The sequence below is a fragment of the Anthonomus grandis genome, chromosome 22 (genome assembly GCF_022605725.1).
Source record: "Anthonomus grandis grandis chromosome 22, icAntGran1.3, whole genome shotgun sequence".
In the NCBI taxonomy this organism is placed as follows: domain Eukaryota; kingdom Metazoa; phylum Arthropoda; class Insecta; order Coleoptera; family Curculionidae; genus Anthonomus; species Anthonomus grandis.
Genome location: NC_065567.1, coordinates 15,411,969 through 15,428,210, shown reverse-complemented (window position 1 = coordinate 15,428,210; position 16,242 = coordinate 15,411,969). Strand labels below are relative to the sequence as shown.

Below are 16,242 nucleotides of genomic sequence, written 5' to 3'. Positions count from 1 at the left end.
TCACTATATTCCACTTTGTTATATAACACTATAAAGAAACTTCAGATCGGCACGTATACTGGGTGACAACTTGAAAACGAACGGCATTTAATATTGCCTTAACAATGATAATATGAAAATTAGGCGAAACACGTCAATTTACATATCAAGGGGGACAATTTTTGAGACATTTATTGTCGTGTTACTTTCAACCTCCTAACCCCCAGTGCACCTACCCCTAAAATTTTAAATTGCAACCTCTATTTCTTTTACCATTTTTGTGTTCTTTATAAAATTCTACATAAACTGCATTTAATTTTTTTTTCAAAAACTTATTATTATTAAAAAGCTTTATACTAAATTTTTATTAATAAAAATATTAAATAACAGAGGGCTAAAGAGACACCCCTGAGAGACACCTTATGATGCATAAAATGACCTAGATGACTAACCTACATCCTACTCGACTATTTGTTGCCTATTTTAAAATAAGACCCAAAATACAAAGTTAGTCGTTGTGATAACCCAAAAAACTAAGATTTTCAATTAAAATATTGTATTTATGAGATCAAACGCTTTTAGAAAGTCCATATATATTGTATCTAGTTGATATCCGTCGTCTAATATGTCAGTTACAAATTGCCTAAAGCAATAGTAAAAGTATTGAAACTGTCGCCATACTCTAAGTAATAAAACCTTGCAAATACTTAATAATTTGACTCAACAACATATTTAAAATACATTTACTTTTTATTTACACCCGATAACATTAGAGTCCAATGGTTCTCTTTCACTCGCTCTCAGCACTGAGTATAAATCTGTTATTCAGAGATTGCTCAATTTTTTGTAAATATACTATTGTAATACTTTCTGTACGTGATTTACAATTTTAATCTGTACTTTTTGAAATCTATCACAAAATATTTTCGTATATGTTTTGTAAACTGCGTTTTAATATATTTTACAGTCTGATAATAACAAGAACTGATGCCGAGATGCATCACTGACTTTGGGATGGACCTGAAATTGGAATTTTATTTTTGGAGAAAAGATTTCCCCTGCTAAACTTTTCTATCTTCATTTAAAATTCAACCCATACAAATGAAGTTAACTTCAGAAAGATGCTTTTCCGTTACTATTTTATCGTTGCAATTTGATTTCTTACCTGCTTTCAGTCTGCCATCTTCAGCAGCTTGACCATTAACCATAATTGTCTTGATAAAAATTCCTAAAGCCCCTTTAGGTGAGTCCCGCCCGCCAACTATGGTGAACCCAAGTGATTTCTTTCCAACTCCTTTCTCCAAAGTCACTGTGTGAAAAGTACAAACACTGGATGCAGGTCTCCTCGGCAGAGTACAAAAGTTTGAAGCTGCACTGGAATCTGAGTACGGAGGCTCAGTAGACTGTGGACTAGGAGGGGGTGATATACTATCATTTTTTGATGACGAGGAACTTTTTCTGAGCATTCTGGTATAGCTACCATGGATTGAATTTTTTTGGAAATGCCTCTTATTTAAAGGGCTAGGGGTACTGATGGACCCAGCTACCGAATGTCTGTTGAACTCAAAGTCTACAAAAGATTCTTTTATACAGCGGATGATTACCATTTCAATTTTGTCTGAATCGGTATTTAAGATTTGCTTGGCTTCTGTTATGCTCACTCCTGAAAGGGAAGTTCCATTGACGCTCAGAATTTCATCATCTTCTTGTAATGAACCTCTAAAAAATATATTTTAATAATTAGAGAGAGCAGCCATTTGAATTTTTTGTATTTAATCTGCTAGCTAAGAATAAAGGGCTATTAAGTTTTTTGACTGGTTTTTATGGTTCAAGCACATCCTTTTTACCACACCCATAGGCTAGGCTGGATAGAAAAGTCACACATGCAGAAAAAGTAAATTAGACTCTCACACTATGAGACTTAGGATTAAGTGCATTAGAAATAAACCTTGGTTAAAATAAACGTCAAATAAACGTTGTTACCAATTTCGTTCGGCGAGCCATCTGCCAAACATCCTCTATAAATAACTAAGCATAAATTAGCCTATAGCATTTCATTAAAATAAAAATTAATATGTATTAAGGTTACTCAACGATGTTTATGCAGAAGAATCGCTTGTATTTTTTTTAATTATATAATTCAAGTTTTTAATGCAATTTAAGCACAATAATAAATAAAAGAAAATGAAATAAGTATCCCGGAAATACAAAAGGGATATCGGCAGTCTGCCGTTAGTTGTATAAGAAGCGTAATGAAAAAACTAATTATTCACCTTTCATACTTTTATTTATTAATTCTCAATGATTAGTTTTCCGTGAAGCTGTTGTATAGTATTTGTTACGTAAGCACATTGGTCTATGGCATTCTAATGGTGTTGGTACTGCCTCATCAGAACAAACACTTTATTCAATAATTAATGGAAAAGAGCACCGCACAAAGTTAACATTAACCGCACATACAATTTATTAATTACAATTTTTTAATTAGAATCAATCCCGGACCTTGACTTTATCAAAACGATTATACAGCGGTTAATTTGCACATTATAGATAATTTTATTGGTTTCCGCTACGAAGCTTTGAGGATATTTTTTTTCTTTGTAATGCGTACTGTTTTATCTCCTTGTGTTTAATGTTTTGTAAATGTAAAACTAGTAATTGCTTTAAGAGTCATCAGAAAACCATATGGTTTATCAGCGAAATAATATATGATTTATCAATACAGTTAAGTTCATGTAAAAAGAAGAAATTAAAAGCAGCACAGCGTTGGAATGGGCATAACAGAAGAATTGAAAATAAAATTTTGAAATTATTATTTTTTTAATTAAATCCTCAAATGACGAAGTGTTGGGAGTAATGGTTATTAAGTTTCATGATCCCAAATATCGTCCAACGTTTCAGAATATGAAATATTAAGATTTATACTGGTAGATAAGGACGGGATACTACAATAGATCGAAAATAAGTAATGAAAAAGGAGTAGGAATATGTGGCTTTAATCTAAGTTTTAAAGGGATTTGACCATTAGAATAAGGCAGTACAGTAATCCAAGACAAAAATCAACAACTTTAAGGTAAACTTTATAATAGCAAATATAAGCAATATATAAGGTAAACTTTATAACAGGCAAACTTTAAAATAATTTGTATCAATTAAAACCCAAAGATCTTTACTTAGGTCAATATCTCAACTCAACATTGGTGTGGAACTTTATCTCCTAATCATACTTAATTTAAATATAACATATGCATAGCAAGGATCAAGATGTTAAGATTTCTTTTAACATCCCTGACCTGCGATATCCTAAATTAATCTTCTGGGAAATCAACTGGTACTTCTTCATACTGATAAAACATTTAAATATATACCTACTAATGTAAATAAGATAAATATCTATCCCAAAGAACCGCTATGTAGACTCTACGTTTAGCATGACCAGCTTCAGGTTCTTAAAAAAGATTTAGATCAACAATAAACAAAAAGGACGAAAATGAAAAGGTGATAAGTGCCTAAGGAGAGGGCCTCTAGAAAAAACTAATAAAGAGTATACAATAAGCAACTAGTTGCTAGGTCAGAGGCTAGAAGAGCATTATCTTCTTGCAATTGCAATCAACCAAGATAAATTTTTATCTTAGAATGGCTGCTTAACAGAATTAGATTTAGATCAGAATACTTTGCTTCAACAGGATTCTTTCAAGCCACCTATGAAATATAACTTGTTCAAAGTAATTTTTGAAAGTTTGAGTATAATGACGTGCAACGCATCATCTTAAGCCGTAATATTATCTTCATGTTATTCCGAAATATTGTATTTATGGTTGGTATAAGATCATACATTTTTTTTATGTACTAGTTCTTTAATAGCTGATAATACTCTACTACTATTAAATGCATAAAAACTTTCATTCAACCCACATTAAACTACACCTTTGCGATTCTTTAATATTATCAATCCTTAGTCATGCAAATCTATCTATTGTTGTGGCCAACAATCGACTAGTTCAAGCAATTTCATCAGAAACATTAAGACTCAAAAATCCCAATATTATTTTTAGAAAATATTCCGCATACACCTGGGATATTTAGTAAAAAACAAAAATGGCTTGTTGTTTATTTTAATAAGCTTAAATTTGAGAGTTTATTATCTATCTTACTTAATATAAGAGCTGCCATGCGCGCCACTATGTTCATTTTTTTAATTAAGTGTAACAAGCAAGCGAATTATTCTTAAAAAGAACGAAGAGATCAAAGAATTAAGTCATTATATTAATAATATTGTATAGTAAAACTAAGAGTAAGACAAGTTTCTTATATATAAATCGGACTTAAGAGCCTTGGAAAAAAGTGAAAGCCCCGACGATCTTGAAGAAGCCAGTTATCTAGAATAAGTTTTCGCAATACAATCTTGCATCTTCGACCCATTATTAGTTTAAAAAATTAATATGAAGAATCAAGTTTAGAATACCGACGTAAGCTGCTACGAGGCTGAATACTGATCATTGACGTACCCAACATTTAAAGAAAGCTGTTACAAAATATAAAAATGATTCCTCATGTTTTCAACAGGAATATGCATAATTAAAGCTAAATTGTTATAATTAAGCGATAATTAATATCTTACCTTGAAGCCAAACTGCCAGGTACGATTTTGCCCACCAGGTAACCTTGAGAGATCTGCTTGCTTTTCGTAATAAATATGCCTAACTCTTCTTCTGGATAATTTTTCTTAATTTTGATAATGGCTACATTTTTACTATAATTTGGTAAGAGAAGGCGATCTGCTGAGTTGATTCTATTTGGAAGTCCAATCAAACATGTATCAACAGCAGAGTTCACAATAGGCTTGTCTATTTCTATGTCTTTTATTTCGGAGATATGTAAAGGGGAAGCTGATTTAAAAGGCCCCTCAAAATTTGAAGCAAATGAGTCATTTACCAATATTCCACTATCAGAATCTTCATGATCTCCAAGAAGCATTATATGGTCTTCCTCATCGTTTATATTAACATCATTATAAATCATCCCATTTGTTTGCCGAAATGTTTCTAAATCAGGTAAAGCACCATATGAAAAACTGCGTTTCTTTATAATCTTTTTTCGCGACTTTTCAGGTGTCTCTGAATTTTTGTATAGTTTATTAAAAAGTCTAGTTTTTGAGTTTTGCAAGTACCGTTCGGACATGGCGCGAAGTTTGGCAGTGAAACACGATGACCTAGAAGTACTATCACATGGGGCACTATCACTATTACTAATATTTTCACCTGTTGAGCTTTCTTTGGAACATGAAGGGTCTATATCTGTATCTGTATTACTACTAGCTAAAATGTCGTCTACTCCAAGAGTAGAATTATTTGAACTTGAACGAAAACATGAAAGTCTCGTATGTTTTACTCTATCGAGGAGAGGATTTTTTTTCTCGGGATTACACGTAAATATTCCACTGTTACTGGAAAATCTAGGTTGGCTTTTATGACGTCGTTTTTCCGACTTCTCAAGAATTATAACGCTATCTTCTACGCTGTAAAAGTTGGTTTCACTTTTATTGTAGTGACGCCTTGCCCAAGAAGAAGGAGTCATATCTAAAATATATAGAAATATTAAGGATTTAATAAGTGACTTACACTACTCGTAGTAATTAATTTAGTTTAACCTTTACAATTTGCATAAGTAAATATACAGGTTGGCGAACAGAAGACGTTGTAAATGGCAACACCGCTTCTCGCTTACTTTCTGGTTGATAAGGGGTGCGGCCGATTCCCATCGTTTGATTTGCTATTTTCGGAACAGCACAACACAATTAGCAGACCTCATTTTGCTGCGTGATTGCATACCGCACTGTTGTGTCTTAAAGCGCTATTAAATTTTTTGTAAATATTTATCATTATGGCTGTTTATACCCCCGAAAAAGTTCAATTCAATTATTGGTTTTATGGAGGCAATTCGGCAGTACAATGCAGGGATTTATTCTCAGTACAATTTGAAAATAGACCGATTCCTTGTGATAAAACTATTTTAAATATGTCAAGTTTTGAGACACCTTTTTGCCTCCAAGAATGTAGAAAATGTCTTATCAAAGCTCAAGAATCAACTATTGAACGGGTCCAGGAGATAGAACGGCGGGAACAAATGGTTTGTAGTGCTTTAGTTTTGGATTCAATCCGATCGAGCAGAAATGTGGGCGAGGAACTGGGTATGCATCATAAAACTGCGAAGAGTATTTGGAAAAAAACATGGATACAAATTTTTTAAATATTATTATATACAAGACTCAGGAGGCTTTTCCTGATGACCAGTGGCGAAGAATGGCATTTTTTAAAGCCATGATGGAAAAGCAAATGAAAATGAAAATTTCTTGAGATGAGATCTCTTTTCCATTGCATGGTAAACACAATCCTTCTATTGTTCGTTACTGGTCTCAGGAAAACGAGAACAGAAGTTTTCAGCTCCGCAATCAGTACCCTTAAAAGCTGAATGTTTGGGCTGGCATTTTGAGCGACCATATTATTGAGCCATTTTTCATTGATGGTATTTTGAACGCCGAAAAATACTTTATGTTGCTACAAAACCAAGTTCTTCCTGCCGTTCAACTCCTCTCTGATATAGACCCGGGATCAGTCAATCTTGTTTTCAACAAGATGGCGGTCCTGCTCATAATGCATTATCTTAGGGAGACTATTGATGAACATGGCTTGGACTATTTGTAAGTAGGCCGAAGAATTAACGAGTGGAGAAACAAAATTGTTGAATCTGCCATTTCATTTTACCTCAAACTCTTTTAGAAGTAAGAAACAGCTTTTACGATAAGTTAATCTTCTGTTTAGCTAAAAAAGGAGGTCTTTTTGAGCTTATTTATTTAAAAAAAATATTTGTTAGGTTTTAATTTTATGTTTTTTTATAATGTTTATATTCTATTTTTATTAGAGTTCATGTTTTATTTTAATAAGAACAACGCTTTAATTTTCAATATAAAATGCACAGGATAAAAAAATTGTAATTGCGAATCTATTCAGATTTTACACATGTAATTCCTGCATTAGAAAAATATTATACCAATGCCGCGTAATTTTTTTTTTTTAATTTTACCCCAATACAGTACCCACCGAAGTCAGACGCTTACTAAAATAAAATTTTAAATAATCAAGCTCGACCCTCGAACACCAGCGTACTATCGCGCATTTTATATGTGTAGCGATCCATTCGCCAATCTGTATAATAAAAATGATTAGATGTATTCTTGTTATGATCGTTTTAATGCTTTAGCCTCTGAGGACCAGTTCGGATTCTCTAGATTTTGTAGATATAGACCATAAAAAAAGAAAAAAAAATGTAAATTAAAAGTCAACATTACATATGTTGATATCAGTGGAATGGAGTAAAGGATCACATTATGCTTTAATGAATCATAATGTTTTTTATAGTGGTTAATATTATGTTATGTGTCGTACATTAACTTTATAAGTCGAATTATTATGAAAGTCTTCATCTTACCTATTCTTGACCGGTGTCTATTTTGTGGCCTAGGGGTTCTGAGTATATCCAATGGAGAAGAGCTGTCATCTTCAATTTTGTCGGCTGTATCTGAGGTAAAGGCATCATTAGAGTCTAATGTTCTGAGAGGTGACAAACTTAACAAACGTGGAGATTGATCTTGTTTCCGAAACCACCTCATAATCTGGAATAACCAAAGATTTTTTTTTAAATAATTTTTTTTATAGATGGCTGGAAACTATATACGTAATTATAGATTGCACTTGGAGGATATGGGTATATTAGGGCATATACAGTTGGCGGACTACAACCTATGGGATACGGTCAATGATCTGAATTATTAAAGTACTTCAGAGAATTATGAATTTTAGCAATTGAAATTTTGAGTGAAGGAATAATACGCATATATTTCAGAATAATAGGATTGGTACGCCCATGATGTAACTTTATGGTAAAAAGTAGCCAACATGATGAACATCGGTTGTGTCAGGTTGCTAAAAATAATCATTTGTTAATATATTATGTACATATATTGGGTGGCAGTTTCCGTGGGTTTAAATAAAAAACTTGAAAGGGTAAACATATCATAAAAAAGATAACCCTATTTATTTTCTGGAAGTTTTTGGAATTTTTATTAAATATTATCAGATTTTAATTATAACAGAGCATAATTATTAAAAATGCTGCCGTTTAGTTCAGGACCAACTGCTTTTATAATGATAAAATCAACTTAGACAGGTAGTTTTATAGCTATATTTTCTACAGGGAGTTCCCCATGTGTCTTTAACTTAAGATTTTTCTGAGGGAGATAGAGGTGCTGCAAACTCCTTTAAGAACTGTGTACTCATGTATAAGGTACTGTAGCCAATGATAATAATAATAATTTTTTTTATTACTTGCAATATAATAATTTTACCTAAAAAGGTAAATGGGATATTGTGACTGTAAGTTTTTTCGAAGACGACAGAATACAACTGAAGTCTAATTAAAACCTTTCTAAATATTTTTTTAATTATTAAAAAACACAAAAAATTTTTATTACTTTCGTTATGTTATTACTTCTTAACAGAGTAAAAATAAAATATACCAAAATATTTTAGCAAAAAATAGCAGCTTTATATCAAAGCCATAGCTTTTCCAATTAAATTACCATAAACAATAATTAGTAGCTCATCAGTAGTTGTCACCCTCTATGCGGGGTGACAGCTCTACCCTTAAAATTTTAAATGGGAACTAGGGTGGAATAATATGTTTATTTTAAAGGCCTTTACATGTGGTTTAGAGCAAAGGTAATAAATGATACTCAATTAATGAGTACAGATCTGTACTTACAGATTAATGAGTCTGTATACAGATATGCAAATTTTTACTTACCAAGACCATAAACTAATAAAGGAATGCGAAATAATAAAAGCCATATCAAGCAAATAAATTAGATTTTATAATTGTTTGAGATTATATACCAAATTTAATTTGTGTATTTCGTGGGTGCAGTTTTTTTTGATACAAAATAATAAATAAGTAATTTCATATACTAGTGGACTGGTGGTATGGCACACCACCTAATGCATCTCTGCAACGCATGCAGCTAAAATCTCCAAGACAGCTCGCTTTCTAGATATGACAATGGTTTTTAAACTCTCCTGATATGATCACACAGATATCCGGATCACGCGCAGTGTGGCCTTGCAAAAGATCTTTTGGTAGCACTTAAGAAATCTCTTACTAGATCTACGCATCGGACTGCATAGAGAAAGCTCAAATTTAACTGGATAGACTCCAAAGTCCAACTAAATATAGGTATAGGAACTATGCAAACCCAACTCATTTGGCGGTCAGAAAGAAGTTATAGGAAGCTCTAATAGACCTGGATTAGTAAATAGGAGGTTCAATGATACACATAGGCTTCAAAAATGAAAAATACCCAGGGCCTACTCGCTGGGGGAGCACTCAAGTATCTACAACACAGTTGCATTAAATCTATTCTGACCGAGAGGGTAAGCTGTAAGCGTCTACTGTGGAGTATAGAGGAATTGTCGAAGGAGAGCTGCAGGATTCAGCTTGTCTGTATATCTAGTGTATACCTATGATCGGATTCGCCAAATGTGTAGCAGTCGCGCCACCAAAGAGTCTGGTTAGCAGCAAGATACTCCGACGATGGACCGAAGCACCTGACATGAGTCAGGCTTAAGCACACATAGCTGTGCCCTTTGTCTGTCTCATTAGACAATCACTGTGCCTAAAGACACGCGAAATCCAGCTCGGTGTTTTAATTCAACACTGACAAGACGCCATCTCAACACCGTAGATACTGCGAACCCATAGTGCTGCTATGTTGGGTGGAGAAAGAAACTACAGACCACGTCATTGGGAAGTGTACAGTGACATAAACAATAAAATCTATCAGATTAGATATTATTGACTTTCAAGGCGACTGGCCTCTAGTAACCCTCGGTGTGGCATGACGGGTCCATCAGGGGATCATATGCGCAACATTTCCCTTGGCTGCTCACTGGCCCCAAATTCGAGCTCTTAAAAGGGGAATTTACATGGTATTTAAATTATCATACCTGGTTTCTCATATTATTATATATAAAGTTACCTAATGCAAATAAAAAGTAATACAAGTAAAACTTAAATAAAATCATCTGTGAGATAGTCAATACATATTAAAAAACATGGTACAAGTTTCAAAAGAAAATAGAATCAAATTTCGAAAAAAGTTTAAAAACAAGTTTATTACCAGGTACTGAAGAAAATAGGAAACTTGTCGAGTGATATCTGCATTTTATTGATAAAATAAAATTTTCCAACTAAGGTGCTAAACAATCCATGGGAGTCGAGTAAGTTTTTAAAAAAGTATAAAAATGTTTGTCCCCCAACTCTGGTCTAACCCAAACCAATCTCGTATAAACGATCAAATAAAGAAAACATATTATTTATATTTAACCGTAATACGGATAAGATAGAAAATATCGCAATACGTTAATTTCTATGAAAAAAACAAGCTGTTTTAAATTGCTAGGTTTCTCCACTAAGCTCCATATTCGTCATGCTACAATTAACCTAGATTGACATCTTTAGTAAAATTATTGACAAACTAACATAGTTTTCTCTTACCAATTATTTGCTACAATCGCATTATATACGGTCAAATAGCTGAATAAAAAATAATTCGATTAATCACAAAACATTTTATAAAAATTCAGGTTTTTGAACTTTTATTGTTTTGGTAGCCGTTATTATTGTGGGTAACCTTTATTTAGAGTTGTTATCTTGGGTCAGGGGTGAATGCAGATCTTTTTAAAATTCGGCTGTGACCAGGAGAGTTAACATTTATGAACTTATTCACTTTGCAATTTACTGTTAAATACCATTATTCAGAAAATTTTGTATATTATACGATAACAGGATCTTCAAGGTTCTCTGGGCAAAAATTATTTTAACGATAAAAGATACTTTAGATCTGTAATTTAATCCAACATGATTAGGTCATAACCTTCTCTTTAATCAAAGAATTTAAATTGCTATCAAGGAATTCAAGAGCGCAAAATATCTTTTATCTAAGTTTGCCGCCGAGCAATTTTGGCATGTTTATTATGTTTTAAGAATTCCTTCTTGGCCGAGAAACCTTGTATTACCTTGAGGTATTTCTAGAATGCTAATATGTGTATAAGCTTAGAAGAATTTTAAAAATGTTAAATATAGCCATGCGCACATTATATCGATATTATCTTTGTAAATCAACTGAATCGCCCTGATAGGTACCGGTTTCACAGCTATTGTGATATTTTTCTCGGAAAAAATGTTGCTAATATGGCTACTTAACATGCACAAACTAACGGCTTGAAAAAACCCTCTAATTAGGTACTTGAATTATATTAAACAGTGCAAGTGAAAATAATCGTATGAAATATCTAGATCTTTTAATACTATTTTTTTTAATTCCAGTTTTTTAGGGAAAATCTCAAAGAATTAGAAAATATTAGATATTCGAAAGGCTTAATCAGTATTAAATGCATAAATGAATTTTTCGCATACCAAATACCCAAAAGAAGGTTTTGAAGCAAGAAAATTTTAGAATCGAAAAATTCGGGGCAATACTCTCTTCCAAGGATCTTTTCTTAGGAACGGTCTCGGTATCCTAATGTTATGTATTTAGGAGATGAATGGAACTCTGTGCAGATAGAGAGAGTTGAAACGTCCATTTGGAAAGTAGCTTTTTAAGATACAGAATGATCCAAGGTAAATAAGCCTCGGTCTCAATAGATACAATCAACAAAAAGCACTGACACCATTACTTTGTATTTTCTAGGGTCATTCTGTCTCTAGAAATAGAGGAGGATAGTAGATGAGTCAATATGTCGTCTTCTTGATAACAAGTAATACATAAGGGATGTTAGGTATCACCTAGAGTCTGATTAAATTAGGGGGATATAACCCCCTAAATATCGAGAAATAAATTTCTCGAACGTAAGTTTGGTTAGATTTGATATAAAGATGAGACATTATCTGATTTTCAGTTCAGTAGTGTGGAATTGCCCTCTACAGAAAATAATGATAATAATAATAGTAAATATCTGCTCAATTTATTTCAGTATTTTTGGTAATGCTGGAATACCTATCTATTCAGTGATGTTAGAATAATTTTTATTTTTTTTTTTAATTTGTAAGTTTCTCTGAGATTTGAACACAGGTGACTAACTGTTTTTTAAAATATTTTTTCAACTTTTAGATAAGAACGTTTTTAATACCCCAGAAGACAGCCAAATTTCTGAAACATATTTATAACAAATCACTTTAAATACCCAGAAAATTAAAAAAAAAAGCCCAGGTAACAGCAAGGCCTACTTGTAGGGACGCAACTGAATGCCGCAATACAGTTTCTGCCCTTAGCGCCATTATTATCACAAAGGCGAAATCCAAGCTACTGTACTGGTACTGGAATGTAAAGGTAGGACCGGTGAAGCAGAATGCTTATAACGAGAAAATGAAACTCCCTTGCAAGACTAAAATTTGTGAAACTGCCGGTAGTATATAAACGGTATAGCCAAATGTGAAGCTATGGTATCTCTGAAGAGTCTGCTCAATGGAAAGATATTCTGGAGGAAGCACCTGGTATAAGACTGGCTCTGCCTATCTCACCAGACAGATAATTTCAAGGCCCCAAAGAGAAAAAGACCATCACCTGCAGTCTAATAGCGAGAAATTTATCTTATAATAACTTCCTGGTTTCTATTAAAAGTTTCATATATTTAATAAGATCAAAAATACTAGATAAATCAGCTGTTCTTGAAATAATAATAGCTAATTTTCGGTCATTTAACACATCAAAAGTAGAAGCAATTTTTCTTTAAAAAAATAGCGTATTTTTATGCATAAAATAAAACGTGATATTAAAATACCATACAATGCATTTCTATTTCCTGAAGCATTAATTTTTAATTTACATTCTCAAGGTGCGTTATCACGTGTACTCATAAAATACCGTATGATTACAGATGTTTATGAACGTGTGTAGTATAAAATTAAAACAAATAGCTTTATGGCATACACTTTAATAAAATTTCTTCGAAAAGTACCAAACAGCGCACTTAACGGTGTTTGCATAGTCTACAAAATAATCTTTACATCGTATAAAGATAATTAGGGCCCCATATGATTTTGCGCATCAGTGATTTTCAAAGTAGACACTGTGCTAACTATCTAGTATATATTTTAATTATATAATCATGCTAGACTTGTATTATTAATATTATCTATTAGAAAACGCTATTTGTTATAAGAATGTACGTTCTGTTTCTTACGTTCGGTGCACGTGTGCTTTCAATGTACTCTACTTCATTTAACGATTCATTAATTTGCTTGACCAACTTACTTCTACATCATTCCATTTAATAAATAGAAATTGCTACTTTCCGTAGCTTCATCCTTTTGTAGTTCTTTATATTAACAATTATAGTTAAAATTTAAAATGCTTAAATTTGTTCATGGAAAAATTAATTAACGTGATCTGTTATGCATGATTCCCATTCTGATTTAAACAGAACTTCTTTGAAGAAATATAAATAGATGTTAAAGCTTTTCTTTTGAACTGAACAAGATCAACTTAACTGTAATCAACCATAATCAACTTGCTAGTAAGCAATAATAATTTATGATAAAAAAAATCTAAAGAAAAAGCCATTCCACACTGATAACAACAGAGTAACCATAATCATATTAATTCATAACACCATTAAGATGCAGACATCTAATAATAAGCTACTTTTACCACAATATGAGTATGTTGACCTTGCTTATATCTCTGCGGATTCCTCTTAAGTTAATCATATTAGCAAAAAATAAAGATGAAGAATGATAATGAGGCAGAAGAAAAGAATAAGTTTAATAAGAGCTTTATGCCACCATCGATGTGAGATAGAGCAATGTTAGTAATGCGAAAGAAGAAAGAAAAGTTTACGATTGTCTGTTAAAAAAGTACTTGTTTACAATTTAAATGGCTATAAATATTTTATGAACAGCATTTAATATAAAAAATATTATATGCCTACCGATTATAAAATATTATTAAGATTTAATTGTAACTGTGGGGTGGCTCCATTTTAACGTTATTCGAATGCAAAAAAATATTTATAAAATAAACTATGTATAGTTTAATTAATTTATTCACTATCATAAATGAGAGATACGATTTATGACAACAATGCAAATTTTAGCAAAATTTAGTACTATAAATAACTTCACAATAATTCAAGGAATCATCACAAGGAAAGGTGTTCTTCAAAAGAAGTACTAAAAATAATGGTTTTACCATGACTTTGACCTGGATATCAATGGCTTTTGAGGAAGTCAGTTTGGAAAGAAAAGGGCCACTTTCTGAAGATAAATGGTGTTCAACATCAGAATTCATATCAAAGTGAATCTGTAAAAATCCATTTCTTTGAGTACTAAATTAGCCATAAAGTTTTGTTCCTCTCTAGTTTTAAGAAGATGGTGCCAATTTTTCATTTTTTATTGCTCAAAGAAGAAACCCAATGGACCGGAACCTAGTCAAAGATAATATTTAAATAATATAATTTATTAAATAGTTCCTTGATTTTTAATTTTGTGACTGATTTTGGACGTCACTGGCTCCTGCATGTATCTGCTTGGTTCTGGCTTTTGGTCTTCGAAACTCTCAAACCTAAAACTACATTATGCTTTACAGTGACACCATACATATTCAGAGCCTCTCCTTTCCCTTTTCCTCCTGACAGAGCCTGCTAGGGTTTAAGTCTGTGATTTTTAAGGTTGTCACATTTTTGTTTTATTTGCAGTGACTTGTAATTGTAATTGACTCATTATCCATACTACTTTTCGGTTATGGTTTAAAACGTCTGTGTCAAATGTCATCACATGATGGTTTTCATTACCCAGCTTTTAGCCTTACTCCTAATGGCTCGGGGTCTATTATACACATCGTGTTATCGTGAGCTACGTATTACCCAAAATAATGGCAACACCGCTTGGTTGCGGCTTGCAGGCGGCGGAATTTTTCGTTTTTATTTTTTGAACCGGGAGTTAGCAGACCTCACTTTGCTGTGTTACTGCACGTTGCATTAATAATTTTTGAGCGTTATTTTCGGTTTTTTTTCACTATGGCTGTTTATACCCATTCCGAAAGAGTTCAACTAATTAAATGGTTTTATGGAGGCAATTCGGCAGTACAATGTAGAGATTTATTTTCAGTGAAATTTGAGAATAGACCAATTCCTTGTGCAAAAATGGTTTTAAATGTGGTTACAAATTTTGAGACATCTTTTTGTCTTCAAGATTGTAAAAAATGCCACACAAAACGTCAACACAAACAACCACCTGTTGAAGTGGTTCAGGATATAAAACGGCGGGAAGAAATGGTTTGCAGTACCCTAGAACTTGATTCGACACGGTCCACTAGAAGTGTTGGAGAGGAACTGGGAATGAGCAATAAAACTGTTGCTCGTATCTGGAAAAAATATGGGTACAAATGTTTCAAGTATTCAAAAACTCAGGAAATATTTCCTGAAGACCAGTGGCGAAGAATGGAATTTTGTGAAACCATGATAGAAAAGGCAAATGAAAAGGAATATTTTTTAAAAAATATTTTGTTTTCTGATGAATCTTCTTTTCCATTACATGGCAAACACAATCCTTCCATTGTTCGTTATTGGTCTCAGGAAAATGAGCACAGAAGTTTTCAGGTCGTACTCAGTATCCTTAGAAATTGAATGTTTGGGCAGGTATTTTGGGCGACAATTTTATAGGGCCATTTTTTATTGATGGCACTTTAAATGTCCAAAAGTACCTTGAGTTGCTGCAAAACCAAGTTCTTTCTGCCATTCAAATCCTACCTGATGTAGACCTGGGATCAGTTTATTTTCAGCAAGACGGCTGTCCTGCTCATAACGCGGCTAGGGTAAAAGAATTTTTGACAAATACTTTTCCTAACCGCCTTATTAGTGGAACTGGCTCCTAGATCTCCAGATTTGTCTCCAAATGACTTTTATCTGTGGGGTTACCTTAAGCAGACTATTTACAAGCATGAATTTAGTAGGCCAACAAATTTAGAGGAGTTGCGAAATAAAATTGTCGAAGGTACCAATTCCATTTTACCTGACACTCTTTTGGAGGTGCGAAATAGCTTTTACGATAGGTTAAGTTTTTGTTTAGCGAAAGAAGGCGGTTTATTTGAGCCTTTTATTTAAAAAAATGATATGTTGTTAAGTTTGTTTATTAGAGTTTTATTTCTGATTT

The 16,242-nt window shown here is 32.7% G+C and overlaps 1 protein-coding gene across 1 annotated transcript in view; it reads right to left on the bottom strand.

Moving 5' to 3' along the window:
• The window catches only part of LOC126748312 (uncharacterized), an 80,976-nt gene that overhangs the window by 15,758 nt on the left and 48,976 nt on the right, over positions 1–16,242 (bottom strand). Inside the window, exons 2-4 of the mRNA XM_050457457.1 lie at positions 7,468–7,651; positions 4,601–5,558; positions 1,145–1,698 (exon numbers count right to left, since the gene is read on the bottom strand). Of these exons, the coding sequence (XP_050313414.1) occupies positions 1,145–1,698; positions 4,601–5,558; positions 7,468–7,648 (1,693 nt within the window). The 5' untranslated portion in view covers positions 7,649–7,651. The remainder of the gene's footprint in view (positions 1–1,144; positions 1,699–4,600; positions 5,559–7,467; positions 7,652–16,242) is intronic.